This window comes from Gregarina niphandrodes, assembly GCF_000223845.1.
Source record: "Gregarina niphandrodes unplaced genomic scaffold scaffold00012, whole genome shotgun sequence".
In the NCBI taxonomy this organism is placed as follows: domain Eukaryota; phylum Apicomplexa; class Conoidasida; order Eugregarinorida; family Gregarinidae; genus Gregarina; species Gregarina niphandrodes.
This window is the reverse complement of record NW_011645782.1, coordinates 231857-249432: the sequence shown is the minus strand read 5'-3', so window position 1 is coordinate 249432 and position 17576 is coordinate 231857. Positions and strand designations below refer to the sequence as shown.

Sequence of the window (17576 nt, the reverse complement as noted above, 5' to 3'; positions counted from 1 at the left end):
ACCCCGCCCAACACCCCGCCGGTTGTGGCGGCCTTTGCTATTTTTTTCAATGAAAAACGCACAACTATTGACGTGTGCGGAAACCCTCCAACTCCTCAAGCAGAGTCCGTACAGCAAGCACCTTGACCCCTCGGTTAACGACAAGAACATGCTGCGGACCGTCGCCGCCACCCAAGCCAACAGTGAGACAGACCACGTACCATCCCTAGACCACCATGTTTGTGACTGCAGTCGGGTACCTGAGCCTGTACCAAGGCGTGTGTGCGAATGGCGAACAAATGGCGCATCGGCTGGTTGAACAGTTTCCTTCGTTAACTCAGTTCGACGTCATGCAGATAATCAACATTGCGCCGACCACCGTGGTGCACTTGTATTCCGTGATTGACCGTTGCAGCGAACGCTACACCGAGGACGACTTGAACACGATGCTGGCTCTCATCAGTGACGCGTTCGGCAACGATGGCAACGCCCTTGTCGGCGATCCGCTTGTCAACAACGAAAACAGTTTGCGGGGCGACGCCTGACAGGAACAGGGTGGAAGACAGAGTGTGAGGTCGAACGTGAGATACAGATGAGAGGGCCAGATGCCGACCAATATAACAGGAGGGTGACAGGTTGGGGGTCACATTGCGGGGTCAGGGCTTTAGGCCAGACTTTCAGACTCGTGTCTACTAACTATAAAAAAGTGCCTCTAGGCGGTAGTGGTGGGTTCCGCAGTGGCAGCAGGTTTGGAAGCGGTGAGGGCGCTGGGTGCAGCGGAAGCGGTGGCGGTGGCTTCGGCGGAAGCGGAAGCGGAGGCGGAGGCGGAAGCGGAGGCCGAAGCGGAGCCTGACGTGCCGGGGACGGCGGAAGGTTGTTGTTGTCCGCGCTTGAGCTGGCCAACCTTGTATGCGACAGCCTGAACGTCCCTAAGTTTGAAATAGAAGGGAAGAGCGGTGATAGTGTTAACGTGGCGGATTGTGTCTTCGCGAGTGGGGTTCTCGATAGCCTCCTGAATGACGGCTGCGCTGTCTTCCAGCGCCTTATCTAGCTCCTTCTGTAGCTTCTCTATCTGCTCCTCGTTCGCCAGGTCGATCGCGCCCTGCGCCGTCACCGCATCCTCCATCTTCTTCCCAGTTGACTCCGTCAACTCCTTCAGCTTGGTGTTCTCAGGGGGGGCCAAGTACGCCTCCACCGCCGCCTGCATCTTCACCTGTGTCTTCATCAAAAAGTCCTCAGCCTCAGCCAGACACGCCTCCAGAGCAGGGTCCGCCGCAGGGGCCACCGGGGCCGCCGAAGCCACATCAACAGCCGAACCCAACAAAGCGACAATGTCCAGGGACGCGCAGGACTTCTTGCTCACAACTCCACGTGCCATTCTTCGAAATTTTTTTAAATTTTTTTCCACGCCGGAATTTCAAGACCGACAGTTTCGAACCGGCCACGCCCTCGAACCTCAGACTCATCAGCCTTCAGTGGGCTCACCTCATGAGTCGACGATGTGCCAAACCTGCAGGGATGTTAATTATTACCCTGTAATTACCCCGTCCTATTGCAGCGTGCATCACCCTCTGTTGCGTCATCCTTGTGCTGCATTATCGGAGCAGCGCTGCATCCTCTCCTCACCTTCTTAATTGATCAGTTTTACCTTCGAGTGCGCGATCCGCCAACCCCATGAGGCCGGCACCAGACTTTCGCAGCCCCACCAGGTCTCCGCAGCGTCAAGTGCAGTCATTCTGACCCCGGCCCCCGACTTGGTTTCAATTCAGATTTCTTAATTGACCGGCCCTGAGTTTGATTGGCTCTCAGTTCGCCTACTCTCATCTCCGACTACCATGACCTGTGGCTAGCATCGCCTGTGGCTAGCATGGCCTGTGGCTAGCATGGCCTGTGACTAGCATGACCTCCGACTAGCATGTGACTGGCAAGACCTCCGACTGACATGACCTCCGACTAAATTTGCTTTGCATTGGTGGGGCAGCAACGCGGTCAGCGGGCAGGTGGTTCCTCGGCGAAATTGCTTGGCGTACGTCTCCAGGGAACTTGGCGTTTAGTGAAACGTTTTTGGGTTCACTTTAAGATCCAGAAACAGGTCTGTATTTTTAGGGGATCGTTTATCTGTTGAGCGAGTATCGGTGAAGGGAACAGATGAAGACTATTTTGTCGAGGAGAAGTCGGCCGTGTCTGGCACCTTACTTGTTGCCTCATGATCGCGCGACGTGTATGCAGCCGCGTTTTGCGGGAGGGCTGTCGTGGGAGTGTCCTCTGGCTTCGAGTACGCATCAATTTGACGGGGAACGTCGAGCTAACGGGAAACGTCGAGCTAACGGGGAGCGTCGAGCTAACGGGGAACGTCGAGCTAACGGGGAACGTCGAGTGTATGCTGGTCTAGGTAGTACTTTGACTAATTTCGCGGAGGGTGTGATAGAGAGTGACGCGGTTGCAAACAAAAAGTTGCACGAGTTGTTGTCTGCGGAGGAGTGGGGAAGGGTGAAGAGTATAACGAGAAAAGACTTGGAGAATTGTCAGCTGGCTTACTTGGAGCTTGGAGCCATCATCTCGATGTTTCTAGACGACCCATTCGGAGATGTGACGTTGGAGACGAAGGCGTGGCTAAGTCCGATGTTAGGGATGGAGAAGGGAGCGGTAGCCTGGAGACATTGCGATAGTAACTGGGTAACGGGCTGTCTTCTGCAGCGTTCCGCCGTCCCGACGGATAAGCTGGTCAACTTTTGTGTGGACACGCTGCGGTATGTGCCAGCTGTTTCCAGCAAGCTAATCCCTGAGTTTGCGAAGCCGATGGCCCGGCTCGGTGAGTACAGGAACCGAATGTGGTTGAGGGGGGCGTCACTGAGCGGAGCGAGGCAAGCACTCCTACGGCGCGTAGCAGATTTGTCGGCCTCCATCACGGCCGACGCGTTTGGAAAGCTTGTGTTCTCCGCGTGCACACACAAAAAACGTTTCTTCTCTTGTCATCGTCAGCGGCAGCCGCGTCCAGCGCCTCGTTCATACCTAAAGCAACTTCTTAGGCCACAGCCATGGGTGGACGCACAGGACTATTTTATTGAAAGTTTACAGGCGCACCGGTGCTTACTTCACGCCGTTTGCCAAAGCGGCGGACCGTAAGGCTCCTTTATTTCCGGAGAACGATGCGGCAATGAAATTATCCATGCTACTCAAGAGTGATTGGGCACGACTGAACGAAATGGACGACGAGGATGTAGAGACATGTAGCTTGGCCTATTACGAGCTGGGCACTATTGTGGAAAAGTATATACACGGTGCCTTTGGAACTGTATGTTTCCGTGCTTTAGATCAAGTGGCTCGAGCAATGCGTCTTGGAGAACGATCGCTGTTAGTTCGGGGCTGGATTGCGGGATGCATCCTACAACACGCGAAGGTGCCTATTCCCATTCTCGCCCAGTTCTGCATCGATGACCTGAATTACGAACCACCGTACTGCTGGAGTCTGGAGTGTCTGAAAGCTACGACTAAATCTTGGCTCAAACGCATCGGCAGCCAAATCGAAGCACAATACCAAAAGCGATGGAGCAGCCACACCGATCTAACTGCTCGTTTGTCAGCATTGAATAAGAGATTGTCAATCCCTCAATATATCGCTCTTAAATCTGACGGGAGAAACTTCTGTCTGAAACACTGCACTCTGCCGAGCACTACTGAAGTGCCCATCGTATCACAGGCCACGAGAAGTACAAAGGGGACACGAATTCCAAAGGCGAAGCGAACCCTAGAGGTTGAAGAAGAAAACCTATCTTGCAAGAGGAAAAAAAAGTCATCCACACATGTGGCTTCGGCCATGGTGACCTCGACGACGGAAGAAAACGAATTGATGTATTGCCACCCCAATGATCTGATCGAATTCCTGCACTGGGTTGAATCAGGAATGTACAATCATTCCACCCCCTAACACCCTCTTTAACACTCGTTCGGTTGGCCCCTTATCCGTGGCTTTCATTAAGCCGTTTTTAAACGTGCTCAATATCGGAATAAATTCTTGGGAAATATTTGGGTTGGGGGTGTCAAATTCGATCATGCAGATTTATCAATTACAGAACACTCACTCACAGGTTCCACCACATGGCACTCCTCAGCTTCGAATGGCAGAAGTTCCTCCAGAAGCGGTCGAATCGTTGACTAAATAGCTACTACCGCAAGAACTAGTCCACTCTATCACAAGCAGAACATGGCCATCGTACCGCTGGATCATCCATTCTAGACTTCAATACCAGCGACTTCAATACGAGCCCTTCAATCCAGCTTCAAATAAAGTCAAGCGACCACGGTATCCGTCTCAGAAGGAACTGAAAAGTTTTGCCAGCCAATGAGACCAGAACGCGAGGCGGTTGACACCTTCATGGTGGCCCCTCTCCATCATGGACCCCGTAAGAAACTGCCACAAAGGCCTGCAACGAAATTCGTTCTCCTGTTTGAACCACCGTGTTGAGTTGGTGACCATACCCTCTGATTCCCCACAAGGTCCTCTTGGAAAACAGATAGTTTCCGTAAACGTGGGTCGTTTCGCGGGCGCCTACTCCCGAGTTCGATGCCTAGCGATGGCAACCATGTTCCGTATCGGGGGTTTAGTTCTCTATCTCTATTCGGTTTTGTGACCGTTTATTAACTGAGCCCCGGAGATATGAAGACGACTGCATCCTTGACTTCATGGAGAACTCTGCCTGCTGTTGCCCCATTGACATGCATGTTACCTCATGTGAATTGCGAAAGCACGAGCCCGTGGCTTGCGGGGGGAATTACCTTGGGGAGCGAACCTGATTCGGATACGCATCAAGTCCGTACGGAATTAGTGTATGTTGACACGCATAGCGACTTGACGAGTTTTGCGGATGGTGTGATAGAGAGTGACGCGGTTGCAAATAAGATGTTGCACGAGTTATTGTCTGCGATGGAGTGGAGAAGGGTGAAGAGTATAACGAGAGAAGACTTGGAGAATTGTCAGCTGGCTTACTTGGAGCTCGGAGCCATCATTTCGATGTTTCTAGACGATCCATTCGGAGATGTGACATTGGAGACGAAGGCGTGGCTGAGTCCGATGTTAGGGATCCAGAAGGGAGCAGTAGCCTGGAGACATTGCGATAGTAACTGGGTAACGGGCTGTCTTCTACAGCGCTCCACCGTCCCGACGAGGAAGCTGGTCAACTTTTGTGTGCACACGCTGCACTACATGCCAGTGGTGAGGAACGTAACTCTTGAGTGTTTGAAAAAAAGACCGCGGTTCCGCGACTATAGGATACGAGCGCCGGTGGCTAATGCTGGTAAAGTATTGCTAGAAATCACGCAACGTTTGTCGGGCTCCTTCACAGTTGTGGAGTTCGGTCAACTAATGGCTGCAGCGGCGTCTTCAAGAAAAGGTTTTCTTGACCCGTTGGACTCCCGCTTACTGCCTAATGGGGAACCGGTGGATGAAACCTCCCTCCCGATAATTTATCGACGCGATGAACTCCGCCTTACTAAATGTGGAAAGGCCAGAGCCAGGCTCCTTTCGGAAAGCGATGCGAAAGCAAAGACCTGGAACCTCCTGGGCGGGAATTTGACTAAACTGAACGGAATGGGGCCTGAGGATTTAAAGTCATGTAGCTTGGCCTATTTTGAGCTGGGCAGCATTGCAGAGCAGTATATACACGGTGCCTTTGGAACTGTATGTTTGCCAGCGCTACGACAGGTGTCAGGTGTCATGTGTCGTGGGTCCGGTACAGTGCAGGTTCGGGGTTGGGTTGCGGGATGCATATTACAGTATGCGAGAGTGCCCATTTCCGCCCTAGTTAGGTTCTGCGTGCTCGACCTGAATTACGAACCGCCAAAAGGACCTCTACTAGAGTGTTTAAGATCCCAAACGGACCGCTACAGAGCCAGACGATTAAAACAAGAAAGTAACTACTTGACAGAACTAACTGCTCGTGTATCTGCCCTGACTGAGAAGATCTCAATTCCTGAATATGTCGCTCTGATAACAAATAAACAACGGGCCCTGAACTATGTTGTAAAGCGCCTGGCCCCTGTTGCCGCCCACGAGACCCATTCATCACCCCACCTGAGCGACTACTCACCCCAGCTGAGCGACTACTCACCCCAGCTGAGCGACTCACCACCTCAAACCGTACCGACTTTATCCACGAACTTGATCACGGCTACGAAGCGGACCACAGACAGAAATGAGCTTGAAAAGAGTAAGAGAAAGAAGCCGTCCGTAGATCTGGCCAGGTCAACTGTAGAAGGCGCTTCGGGATTGATGTATTGTCACCCTAATGATATGATCGAATTTCTGAACTGGGTGGAATCAGGAATGTACGAAAGTTCACCTCAGGCAGTATGCTCCTCTTAAGCAACAGAGCACGAAGGTTCGAAGCCACGCAGTTCCACACGGTCCCGAAGAATAGGCATTAAGGGAAGGTCATGCACATTTACGTACACCCATGTCTTCAGCAGTTTGCGCTGCTTCAAATTGATACCACACCTGATGTGCATCCATGTACATCAGGTGTGCTATCATAGCTCCTTGAACTCGTGAATTTGCCAACACTAATTGAGCCGGCAGCAATTCCAACTCGACTGACTCGCCAATTACACACCAAGTACATTAAGTTGCATTTTTAAAAGCACAATATAATGGTATTTAAAGCACAATATAAGATGCCACCGATAGTCAAATCGTTGCGCTCCTGTTTGATTATGGACGGGTGTCTGCATTGAACTTCTGTGTGGCTGAGGTGACTTGTTCGTGAGGTGTTGTTCATGTGGTATGTGGTGTTGTCCATGCTGTGTGGGTGTGGTGTTTAAAACAATTTGTCCACCAAACAATTTGTGGATCAATGTTTCAAGTGTGGTTAAGTTTCGATGTCGTCTTTTGCTTGGTTCTGAAAGACGATTTGAGGGCCAAATTTTACCCGGTGTGTTATTAAGTGTGTACTGAACGACATGAAGACGATTCCGTGCTCAGTTCCGAGAAGAACTCTGCCGAGTCTCATGCCTTGCTTGCTGCCTCGTTTGAATTATGGACGCTCGAATTGCTTCAGTCCATGTCTTGCGGGGGGGGTGGCCATGGGTTTCGAACCATGTTCGGATACGCATCGAGCCGAAGCTGTGTATGTTCGTAGCTACAGTACCTTGGCCAGTTTGGCGGAGGGTGTGGTGGAGAGTGCCCCGGTTGCAAACAAAAAGTTGCACGAATTGTTGTCTATGGAGGAGTGGAGAAGGGTGAAGAGTATAACGAGAGAAGACTTGGAGAATTGTCAGTTGGCTTACTTGGAGCTTGGAGCCATCATCTCCATGTTTCTGTCTGACCCCTTTGGAGATGTGACGTTGGAGACGAAGGCGTGGCTAGGTCCGATACTGGGGAATCAGAAGGTGACGCTATCGGGGAGCCAAAAGGGGCAGCTGTTGTGGAGACATTGCGACAGTAATTGGGTGACAGGTTGCTTTCTACAGCGTTCCGACGTCCCGACGGATAAGCTGGTCAACTTTTGTGTGGATACGCTGCACTATATGCCTGTGGTGAGAAACGTGATCCTGGAGTGTTTGAAACCCACACCACGGCCTCGGAACTACAGGAACCGAAAATCGGTAGCGGGTGCTCGGGAAATACTAATGCGTATCATGGCAGGGTTATCAACGTCCTCCCTTGGTGCCGAAAGATTTGGAAAACTGATAGTATCAACACCAGCGACCAAGAAAAGTTTCTTTCCTTCTATAGATGTTACGACCTTACCGTCAACGTCGCCCCGTTTATTCCTAGACAGACCCATCAGGTCTGTGTCATGGACAAAAGTTAAGGACGACAGTATGTCACGACACACAGTTTATAGACGCACTCAAGCCAGCTTCTCAAGGTATGCAAAATCTCAGGATCCAAAAACATCAGTGTTCCCACAAGACGACGTGGAACTAAAGTTAGACAATCTGCTTGATGGAGATTGGACAAGTCTGAATGGATTGAAGGGGGAGGATGTGTTGAAGTCTACTCTGGCCTATTTCGAGCTGGGGACAATTATAGAGAAATATATACTTGGTGCCTTTGGAAGTGTATGTTCTTCCATGTTGCAAAAGGTGGCCACAGCGATGCATGACGGACGTCGATCATTACCAGTTCGGGGGTGGATCGCAGGGTGTATATTACGCTATTCGAAAGTACCCATTTACAATCTAATCCAATTCTGTGTTCGTGACCTCAGTTATAAACCGCCCGAAAGACCGATTTTAGAATGTCTTAGATTCAAATCGAACACAACCTTCAGGACTATAGAAGATGGTAGGCATGAGGAGTATTGCGCGAGCATGATTGCTCGACTATCTGGCCTATCTGATATCGTATCAATCCCTGAATGGATCGCATTAACATCAGATAAAGAGCGGCTACTCAGATATATAGTCCAACAGACACTCCCGAGTTCTGAACCACCGAGTTCTGAACCACCGACCGTACCATCAAAAGAGGCGAAACGAACTACGCAAGCCAAACGGACTACGGAGACTGAAGAAGGGTGCCTTTCTTACAAGAGAAGAAAGCCATACGCACATGTGACTTCGACCACGGAAGAAGGCGGATTCATGTATTGCCATCCCAATGATCTGATCGAATTCCTGGACTGGGTTGAATCAGGAATGTGCGAACATCCAGCCAGAATGCCCTGCTCCTCGTGAGGCGAGCAACCCGGTTACAACGAGCACGTACGCGGCTGCTGGTATGGTCCTGTTTGCACCGTCCGCCCTGGTCGCATTTTCGGGCTGCGAAAAAGCACGCCAGACGTTGGCCAAACAACACCACGTTGGGCCAACGTCTCAGGAGTCTTTTTCGTTCTCCAGACGCGTGTTTTGTCTATGCACACACAAATAGTATGTGCGCATGTGGTTGGCTGTGCTATTCATTTTCGTATCTACCTCGGTGGTTTGTGGTCTCTCTCGACGTGTACGGGACAACGAACTTTTTTAACCGGGCTAAACCGGAAGCAAAAAACTTGATGAGGACTGCCGCTTGCTCGTCCAAAAAGCTCTCTCCGTTTTCTCTGTTACTCCAGACCGGTTCGGTTCAGACCGGTTCGGTTCAGACCAGTTCGGTTCAGACCAGTTCGGGTGACCCACGGTCGTCATTGAAGGCGTCGGTGTCGCCACTACGGCGCTTGTATGCGCCAATCGTACCATCTCACGAAGAAGACGGTTCGCGAGTTTACGTGAATGGCTCCATCATGTTGAACGACTTAGCCTTGGGTAAGCGCCTTTTCGCGGATGTGTACGCGGCTCGTGCGGCGGTGAATGGCTTGTTATCCATGGACGAGTGGCGAAAGTTGCAGCAGATAACCGAATTGGATTTAAGTGAATGCCAGCTTGTTTATGTCGAGTTGGCTGCGATCATTTCTATGTATATCAAGAACGCGTTCGGCGACATATCGAACGCGATTAAAACATTAATTCAGACGTCCATGGGTGCCGTAGCACCAACTATTCTGCAACACTGGGTTACCGGTTGCTTGCTCTATCGTTCTGGAATTTGCACACGGAAACTTTCGAACTTCTGTTTAGATATTTTAAAGCACGTGCCTGGCCAGCCGCTATGGTTACTGGAGTGTACCCGAAAGGTTGTCAAGAACAAAAAAGTGCGACAAAGAAAGCCTTTACCGCAGGGCAGGCCGCGGTTCCTCGCCTTCACCGAAGAACTGGCCGTCACGATAACTGCACCCAGCTTCGCGAAACTGGCCTGCGCCAGACCCGCTGTCATTGAGAACTACTGTCACGTCCGCAAAAACATTTCGAGTCCTGGCACCAATCCCCTTTCTTCTAGCACCAGCCCCCGTGGTTCTAACATCAAGCCCACTGGTTCTAACATCAAGCCCACTGGTTCTAACATCAAGCCCACTGGTTCTAACATCAAGCCCACTGGTTCTAACATCAAGCCCACTGGTTCTAACATCAAGCCCACTGGTTCTAACATCAAGCCCACTGGTTCTGACAGCACGAAGGTGTATCAGCCGACGGAGGGCTTCTTTACACCATTCGGGACGGGAGTGTTGAACGCCCTGTCAGGGAGATCCTTTCGGGATGAGAGTGCTGAATGTTCAATACTGACGAAAATGAACCAGCTGTTCGCCTGCCACGTGGAGAAATTGAGCGGCGAATTTGAGGCGAAGGATTTGGAGGCCTGCAGTTTGGACTACTTCGAACTGGCATCAATCATCGAAAGGCATATAGAAGGGGCGTTCGGAACCGTTAGTGACTGCCAACTGAGAATGGTTGCCACAGCACTGGGATACCGACGCCGGTCCGTACTGATTCGTAGCTGGGTATCCGGCTGCATCCTACAGTACGTCAAAGCCTCCATTCAAGACCTCATCACGTTCTGTACAGATCAACTCAAGTACAAACCACCTACTGACCGCCGCAGAACTCTACTGTGTTTGAGAAACAGATTTGAACCTGTCTCCCTCTACCTACAAAGACCATGCACCTTTCCTAAGCAAATGCTTACAGAAATGCTCATAGGCCTAGACCGCAAACTCTCCTTCGCCCAACTACAGAACCTCACCACCGCCACCATAGAACAGCAAAGGCAGTACTTGGCTCACGTTGCCGCTGCCAGACGTCTGATCGACCGCAAATCCAACGCCCTCGACGACGTTAGCCCCCTTGACCTCGCACCTCAAAGGCCGCCGGCCCGCCACGACCTCGTCCCTGCTGGTCCACCTGCCTCTCACCATCCCGTCCCTGTTGGTTCGCCGGCTTCCCACGACCTCGCCCCGTGGGGTCCACCGGCTTCCCACAGCCTCGCAGCTTCCCACGACCTCGCCCCTTGGGGACCACCGACCTCTCACGGCCTCGCCCCGTGGGGTCCGCTGGCCCCCGATGGCCTTGCCCCTTGGGGACCAGCAGCCTCTTCCGGCCTCGCCCCTGTTGGTCCGCCGGCCTCCCACGCCCCTTGGGGTCCAGCAACCTCAGGCGACCTCGCCCCTCGGGGTCCAGCCCCAGGCCACCCGGCCCCCCGGGGTCCGGCCCCAGGTGGCCTCGCTCCTTGGGGCCCGCAGGTCGTTGATGATTTCTCCCCTTGGGGTCCGCAGGTCGTCGATGATTTCGGCCCTTGGGATCCGCCGGCACCCAAGAAGCAACGCGCCGGTGAGCTGACGTAGTGCGACTGACCGACCCCACTGATGGCGGGGACTTGCTGAACGGCAGGGCCGGTCATGATCATATTTTTGCGACAACGAACGCATAGACAAATGCATGGTCGTCGGACCGCTTTCTGCTGGTGTCCTGAACACACGCGCTCGATGAGGGCCGGGAGAGTGAGTCATCCGGATGATCCGGATGGAAAAAAAAAAAAGGCGGGATGCGGACCGTATGTGCAGGGTCTTGCGTGCGTTCTCGCTGTGCCTTGTTTGTAAGTCCATGTCTCGGCGCATTGTCATTGGAAGGGGGTGCCTGGAACGCGTCGTTCGTCTATTTCCTGGAGAACGGTTCCGTTGTGGAGAACGGTTCCGTTGTGGAGAACGGTTCCGTTGTGGAGAACGGTTCCGTTGTGGAGAACGGTTCCGTTGTGGAGAACGGTTCCGTTGTGGACAGCGGTTCCGTTGTGGAGAACGGTGCGCTTAAGAACGGTTTGTCTTGTTCTGTGGTTTGCCAGAATGAGTCTATTTACGTGGGTACTCGTCGTCGTGCTAGGGCGAGTTATTCTCGGGTTAAAGATACAGATTATGTGTCTGTGAGTGAAGCGAAGATTGAGGGTGTGTTATCATCTGAAGAGTGGACTAGGTTGCGGGGGATTGAGGAGGCGGATTTGCGAGAGTGCCGATTGATATACGTAGAGTTGGGTGCGATACTATCATCGTTTGCGTCAAGGCCGGTTGGTTTCGTATCGTCTGTACATTGGCCGAGTTGGTTTGGTAGTATGCCGTTGCATTTAATCGAAGTATGGATAACGGGTTGTCTGTTACAGCGTTCAGGAGTTTCTATAAGTCGTTTAGCAAAATTATGCGTGGAATTAGGATATGTTCCACCCCGGTCTCGTTGGAGGTTGGAATGTCTTCGGGAGAAGCCCCGTATTCTATATGGGGATAAACGATACTCTGATCAAGCCAGACAGCTGCTTACGCGTCTGGAAACGGAACTGGTCGGGTCAGTGACGGCTGGTACTTTCGCCCGCATGGCCACGGCCTCAAGCGTTACGCAGAAAGCCTGGCTACTATCTTTCAGATCCTTCGACGCGTCCTCGGACGAGCACGTCAGATATATCAGACCCACAGCCTGGGTCACCTCACACATGAACAATCAAAGGGCTGAAATTTACGCCACGAAAACCACCTCAGGAGTTATTCCCACCGATTCCCACTTAACGGAAGCTGTTCCCACCGACGGAGGAGCGTACCGATATACCAGGGGTAATTTAACTCAATTTGCCAGGAAGAACAAAGCACCAGTGCTCACAGACAAACGAGTACAAGACAAGCTCACGGCGCTGGTAAACCGTGACTGGATGCGATTAGGTTCGATGCAATCGACGGACTTCGAGGCTTGCAGCTTAGCGTACGTAGAATTGGGTACAGTCATTGTTAAGCACGTCCACCACGCATTCGGCATCGCTTCTGCACCAGTATTGGAACAGGTGGCTACCGCATTGGACAAGGGACGTTTTACATCACCTGTACTCGGCTGGGTAGCCGGGTGTATCCTCCAATATGCCCGCTCATCAATTAACGATCTTGCCAAATTCTGTATACACGATCTCGCCTATAGACCTTTACCCGATCTCATGCTCGAATGCCTATTTCGCAAACACGAAACTCACTTGCAGTATCTTAAAAGAAAGGTCTATGATGACCCCTTAAATTACCTCATCCAACTTGTCTCCGGTCTGACGAAGAAAATATCACTGTCTGAATTCGCCGCGCTTATGCCCACAACACAATATTACAAGAAGGAATACCTCCAGGAATACTCGTACTACACTCAGCTACAAACCGGCATGCGACCACGGAATCGAACCGGCGGTAAAATGATCAAAAGTGGCTCGGCGAAGCAGACCATCAAAAGCGGCAAGAGGAAAAAAACAGGCCTCTCTGATACCGTGGCGAAAACGACTGACACCGATACGGTGAACATGGATAAAAAGACCAAGACATCTCCCCCAGCCCAGTTGGCAACAGCGATTGTACAAGACGCCGACCCGTTGATGTATTGCCACCCAGATGACGTGATTGAATTTCTTCGCTGGGTCGAATCACGGTAGCATGTGCCTACACACCGAGATCTGCCGACACGCTGGGGGCTGACACGGCTAATTAACTATATAGCAGGAGATGCAGGGTTGCTATTCGATCAATGACGTGTACGTTTCGGCTAATCAGCGAAGAAGACCCTTTGGCCCCCTTTAGCTTCGAAGTTCGTTGAAGTTTTGCGGCGTGGAAAAAAGTCGGGTTTAAGCGACGATGGCAGAGGCCTTGGCAGCGGTGTACTTCCAGGTGGCAGGAAGACGGCGTCTGCTTCTGTAGTAGCGGGCGAGTCTGTGGATCTTGGACTCGGTGAGGCCCACACGATACTTGCAGGATATATCACTATGGGCTTCTTCTTACCGTCGTCGTACGTGCGAGCCATGTTTTTTCTCCGTAAAAAACCCGTCAGGCTCTCGTCGGAGATCCAGAGTGAAAAAGGCAAAACAAGGTAGCAGGTTTTTGGCAGAAAGGTTGTGAACAAACCATAACACAGTCAGTCCACGGTGTGGAACTACAGTCCACGGTGTGGAACTACAGTCCACGGTGAATCTCTGCACTAGAGGGGGGGGGGGTTACTGTTGGCAAATTAATGGATCTAAAGAATGTTGGTCACTCTCTGATCCAGGTCGACGCATTCGCCGTATGTCAGAGTGATAAGTTTATGGTCCGGTTTGGCAAGTCTATCCAGCTGGAACGGTTCGAGTCGATTGGTTACGTCCAGAGCATGGGGTCCGTTGTTAACGTACTCCGTGACAAGATCTTCAATACAGAGGAAGCCCTGTTCCTCAAAGTTCTCTTCCACAAGTATATTGGTTGATAGTGGTACTATGGCCGTATCATCGCTAGCGTTGTTGTCCTGACCGGTGGTTGGTTCGCCGTCTTCAGTCTTGGATTCTTTCACCTTATTGATTTTGAGGGAGGCGCGTGTGCTCAGTAATTTTCGAAGAGTCTCCACAGAGATGGCGCCGTAGATGACGAAAGTGCCAAGTTGCTTCAGCATATTGATGTTATCGCGAGTGTTTGGTAGCACGGTGGCCTTGAACGGTTTTGATATCCGTAAGCGATTTAGTTCCTTGCGTACAGCTTTACATGGCAACAACTTATCTGAGCTTCGGATGACCATAACACATCCGCTACCCTTGAGAGGTTTCGGCAACCGCTTGTGTTTGGCAGCTTGACTGAACCGTCGTTTGGACCTTATCCTCTGTAGCGCGTCCATTGCCACCGCGTTCGCCGTCTTGGGCAACTCCGGCTTGAGAACCTTCTTTTTGCGCAACTTAGCTCGGTCCTCTGCCGTAGACCGCTCTATGAAGGTCTCCTTTCGCCGCCGCAAGACCACGGCAGACTTGGACGTCGACGGTTCACCACTCTTCAACATGTCCACCGGATAAAATAAAATATTACCCCGGCTAATCTGCGTCCTCCTTCCAAGCAGCTACGGCAAATAAACGGTACATTATCAATAACGCGTTCACCTTCACAATACTACACTTGCGCGGCACTCACTACTGGGCTCCACAAGCCAACTAGAGCCCCAACTAGAGCCCGTTAAAAATGTTCGTCAGAAAGTGTTTGGGAGTGGGGGGGGGTTTAGGGTGGAGTGGGGTTTAGGGCGGAGATGGATTTTTGCCCCTCTTAATAAATATGCGCCAGCGGCCCTACCATATAACGAAACGGGACAAGGAGGAAGGCAGCAGGGCTACGAGTGCACTGAGGCAGGTAGCGGCCTTGCAGAAGAGTGCCGCTGAACCTCGGGCTGGCGGAATCGGTGCAAAAGCGTGCAACGAGTACACAACTACAGGTACGCCACCAACCGCGTTTGGATGGCGGGCCTCCGCACACTTTGTCCGCACACTTTGAACGCACACTTTGAACGCACACTTTGAATGCATACTTTGAACATACTTTGTGTTTCAGCTTCGTGTCGGTTCGACACTCGATGTCGATACTCCCACGTGCTGCGGGCCGTGGCAGCCAAGCCCGAAGCACACTCCCAGCCGATCATTTGGCTAGCTATCGGACCCATTGCAAACGGCTACGAACTTTTCACCACCGGACGAGACCGAAAACTGATTGTAAACAGGCACTCCCAAGATAGCACTGTGGATGGCGTAGCACTGCGGAGTATGCAGCTGGAGGTTGCCGCGTAGGGCACGTTGCGAGCATTGCGTCGATGCGATCTAGGCGGGCGACTTCAGTTCCTGCCGTGGACTAACAATTCGTAGTGTGCATTGGTGAAGTTCGGCGGCAGGAAGTGTGTGCGACTGCGGCAGGCGTGTGCGTGATGTGTTGTTTTGTAGAGATGGGAGTTGCAGAGTGAGTCGGCAAGTGTGGCGGGCGCGGCGGAGTTGTTTCCGGTGGGTGCGGTAAGTACGACAGCGGGAGTGGCTCGGTATACGTTAGTGCGAACGGTTGTGACTCCGTTAGCTGCTGTGGCGACGGCTTTGTTGTTGGAGACGGATTTGTTAGTGGTGGCGTTGGGTGGCGGACGTGTGGTAGGTTTTGCGCGTGAGGGGAATTTAGAGTTCGAGGTGGCCGGACATCAGAGTGACGTTAATACAATGTTGCTCACACGCGCACCGATCGCAAATGTGCTGGTTACCGGAGACATGCAGGGCGCCATCCGCTTCTCTAACCCTACACGAGACGCCGCCGGCAATCCTGGCTTCGCCCTTGGTCGCCAGGTTCTTTCCCCGTTTCCCGTTACTCGGGTTGTGCAAATCCAAGACACTTGCTTCTTCATCGTCGGTGGCGTCGGCTTCGTGGCGACATACGATGCACAGAACGACGCTTGGGGCGCACTCTATAAATGCGAAGACCAAGAGGAGGAGGAGGAAGGCGCCATTCCCGGCCAAGGCGAAGTCGGCCAAAACCGATACAGCGGCCCCAGTGGCGGGGGCCAAAACCGATACAGCGGCCGGTCTGGCGGGGGCCAAAACCGATACAGCGGCCAGTCTGGCGGCGGCCAGTCTGGCGGCGGCCGGTCTGGCGGCGGCCAGGGTCACAATCAAGGTCGCTCCGGTGGCGGGCCGGGCCCAGGGGGTGGGGGGGGGCGAAGCCCAGCGGTAGCGATATGTCTAAGCGTCCTGGCTGTGGAACAGTACTACCTGGCCATCTTCGGCGGCGGGGAGGCTCTCTGTATCGACCGACAGGGGCAGCTGCAGGCGAGGCTACGGCTGCCGACACCGAAGCTGCTGATTAGCGCAGTCTACCTACAAACACCTCGCGGCCCGCGACTCATCACGGGTCATTCAGATGGAAAGGTTATTGCCATGGACCTCGCCGCTATGACTGCCGACTGGCACCTCGAGGCCCACGATGGAGACGTTCGCGGCATGGCTACCGCCACTGACCAAGCTACCGGCCAAGCCTTCTTCGTCACCGTCTCTGCAGACCGCGGTATCGGCGTCTGGACACCAACAGACGGAACCGACAACAAACCCCCACGAACAACAAATAAACCAACCAGACGAGGTGGCTAGTTAACCCCCCCGCCCCCCATGGCGGTGTGGACCAGGTGGTCCTTGAGCGCAATGATCCTTGAGCGCAATGATCCTTGAGCGCAATGGTCCTGAACGCGACAGCACTGAATGCGATATGACAAAAACTTCCAAAAAAAACTTACTCAATTCAGTCGCTCTTCCTTCGACAACGTACAGAGGTGGCACGGGGTCAACGCACAGAGGTGGTAGGAGGTCAACGCACAGAGGTGGTAGGGAGTCAGCTTAGTTTTCGGGCAGTGTGCCACCGAAGAACATCTTGACGCGCTGCATAACGGAGTCTTTGGTGGGGTCGTAGGGGCATTCTTTGCTTGGGATCTCCAAAATCGACGGGATCACTTCCGTGTACGTGTCCATCAACGGCCGTATCCGGTCGGCCACGTTCTGGTTTATCAGAATCATGCCGATGTCTTGCCTCTCCGTCAACGCGTGGAAGATCTCCTCGATCTCAGCCACCGGCGTTTCTGCAAGCGAATGCCTTAGCAAGGACAGAGCAGACAGGAGGAAGAGACGAGGTGGAGACTCGGGGTGTAAGACAGGAAATGGAGACAGGAGGTGGAGGCAGGAGGTGGAGACTCCTGTAAGACGCCAGCCGGGTATGGAGAGGCAGATCTGGCACAGGCTCCGGAGATCTGGTTCAAGATGCAGGGTCGGGGTAGATTTGGTTCAAACCGGCGAGTCACAGTCCCTCTGGACCACGGCGGCTTACTAGCGTTGCAGATTTTGAAGTTGGTGTTCCCGTCGCGGTCGCGATCACCAACGCCTGCGAGGAGGAAGCCGGCGACGGTATCTTCGTCACCGATGACGCCGATCTTGAGGTCCTTGGCGAAGACTGAGCGCGGGGCCATCGAAAATAATTTTTTAGAAG

The 17576-nt window shown here is 52.7% G+C and overlaps 11 protein-coding genes across 11 annotated transcripts; 7 read left to right on the top strand and 4 right to left on the bottom strand.

The window, feature by feature from the left end:
• Window positions 1-49: 49 nt before the first annotated feature.
• Window positions 50-524, top strand: GNI_073090 (RNA polymerase Rpb4; the record flags this gene model as incomplete). Its single annotated transcript, XM_011132086.1, has 2 exons — window positions 50-182; window positions 232-524. The coding sequence occupies 2 exons, from the start codon at window positions 50-52 to the stop codon at window positions 522-524; spliced, it is 426 nt and encodes a 141-aa protein (XP_011130388.1).
• A 167-nt stretch (window positions 525-691) lies between these two features.
• Window positions 692-1357, bottom strand: GNI_073080 (hypothetical protein; the record flags this gene model as incomplete). The annotated part of the gene is made up of 1 exon (XM_011132085.1): window positions 692-1357. One exon carries the CDS (start codon window positions 1355-1357, stop codon window positions 692-694), a length of 666 nt encoding a protein of 221 aa, XP_011130387.1.
• A 770-nt stretch (window positions 1358-2127) lies between these two features.
• Window positions 2128-3907, top strand: GNI_073070 (hypothetical protein; the record flags this gene model as incomplete). Its single annotated transcript, XM_011132084.1, has 2 exons — window positions 2128-2791; window positions 3009-3907. The coding sequence occupies 2 exons, from the start codon at window positions 2128-2130 to the stop codon at window positions 3905-3907; spliced, it is 1563 nt and encodes a 520-aa protein (XP_011130386.1).
• A 792-nt stretch (window positions 3908-4699) lies between these two features.
• On the top strand, window positions 4700-6340 carry GNI_073060 (hypothetical protein; the record flags this gene model as incomplete). The annotated part of the gene is made up of 1 exon (XM_011132083.1): window positions 4700-6340. One exon carries the CDS (start codon window positions 4700-4702, stop codon window positions 6338-6340), a length of 1641 nt encoding a protein of 546 aa, XP_011130385.1.
• A 716-nt stretch (window positions 6341-7056) lies between these two features.
• Window positions 7057-8655, top strand: GNI_073050 (hypothetical protein; the record flags this gene model as incomplete). The annotated part of the gene is made up of 1 exon (XM_011132082.1): window positions 7057-8655. One exon carries the CDS (start codon window positions 7057-7059, stop codon window positions 8653-8655), a length of 1599 nt encoding a protein of 532 aa, XP_011130384.1.
• Window positions 8656-8972: 317 nt separating this feature from the next.
• Window positions 8973-11129, top strand: GNI_073040 (putative DNA-directed RNA polymerase; the record flags this gene model as incomplete). Its single annotated transcript, XM_011132081.1, has 1 exon — window positions 8973-11129. One exon carries the CDS (start codon window positions 8973-8975, stop codon window positions 11127-11129), a length of 2157 nt encoding a protein of 718 aa, XP_011130383.1.
• Window positions 11130-11329: 200 nt separating this feature from the next.
• Window positions 11330-13225, top strand: GNI_073030 (hypothetical protein; the record flags this gene model as incomplete). The annotated part of the gene is made up of 1 exon (XM_011132080.1): window positions 11330-13225. One exon carries the CDS (start codon window positions 11330-11332, stop codon window positions 13223-13225), a length of 1896 nt encoding a protein of 631 aa, XP_011130382.1.
• Window positions 13226-13335: 110 nt separating this feature from the next.
• GNI_073020 (hypothetical protein) lies at window positions 13336-13590 on the bottom strand (the record flags this gene model as incomplete). The annotated part of the gene is made up of 1 exon (XM_011132079.1): window positions 13336-13590. The coding sequence occupies one exon, from the start codon at window positions 13588-13590 to the stop codon at window positions 13336-13338; it is 255 nt and encodes an 84-aa protein (XP_011130381.1).
• A 213-nt stretch (window positions 13591-13803) lies between these two features.
• On the bottom strand, window positions 13804-14586 carry GNI_073010 (putative ribosomal protein L7; the record flags this gene model as incomplete). Its single annotated transcript, XM_011132078.1, has 1 exon — window positions 13804-14586. The coding sequence occupies one exon, from the start codon at window positions 14584-14586 to the stop codon at window positions 13804-13806; it is 783 nt and encodes a 260-aa protein (XP_011130380.1).
• A 266-nt stretch (window positions 14587-14852) lies between these two features.
• Window positions 14853-16690, top strand: GNI_073000 (WD domain, G-beta repeat protein; the record flags this gene model as incomplete). The annotated part of the gene is made up of 3 exons (XM_011132077.1): window positions 14853-15009; window positions 15126-15283; window positions 15509-16690. 3 exons carry the CDS (start codon window positions 14853-14855, stop codon window positions 16688-16690), a joined length of 1497 nt encoding a protein of 498 aa, XP_011130379.1.
• A 243-nt stretch (window positions 16691-16933) lies between these two features.
• On the bottom strand, window positions 16934-17556 carry GNI_072990 (V-type proton ATPase subunit F; the record flags this gene model as incomplete). The annotated part of the gene is made up of 2 exons (XM_011132076.1): window positions 16934-17172; window positions 17418-17556. 2 exons carry the CDS (start codon window positions 17554-17556, stop codon window positions 16934-16936), a joined length of 378 nt encoding a protein of 125 aa, XP_011130378.1.
• Window positions 17557-17576: the final 20 nt, after the last annotated feature.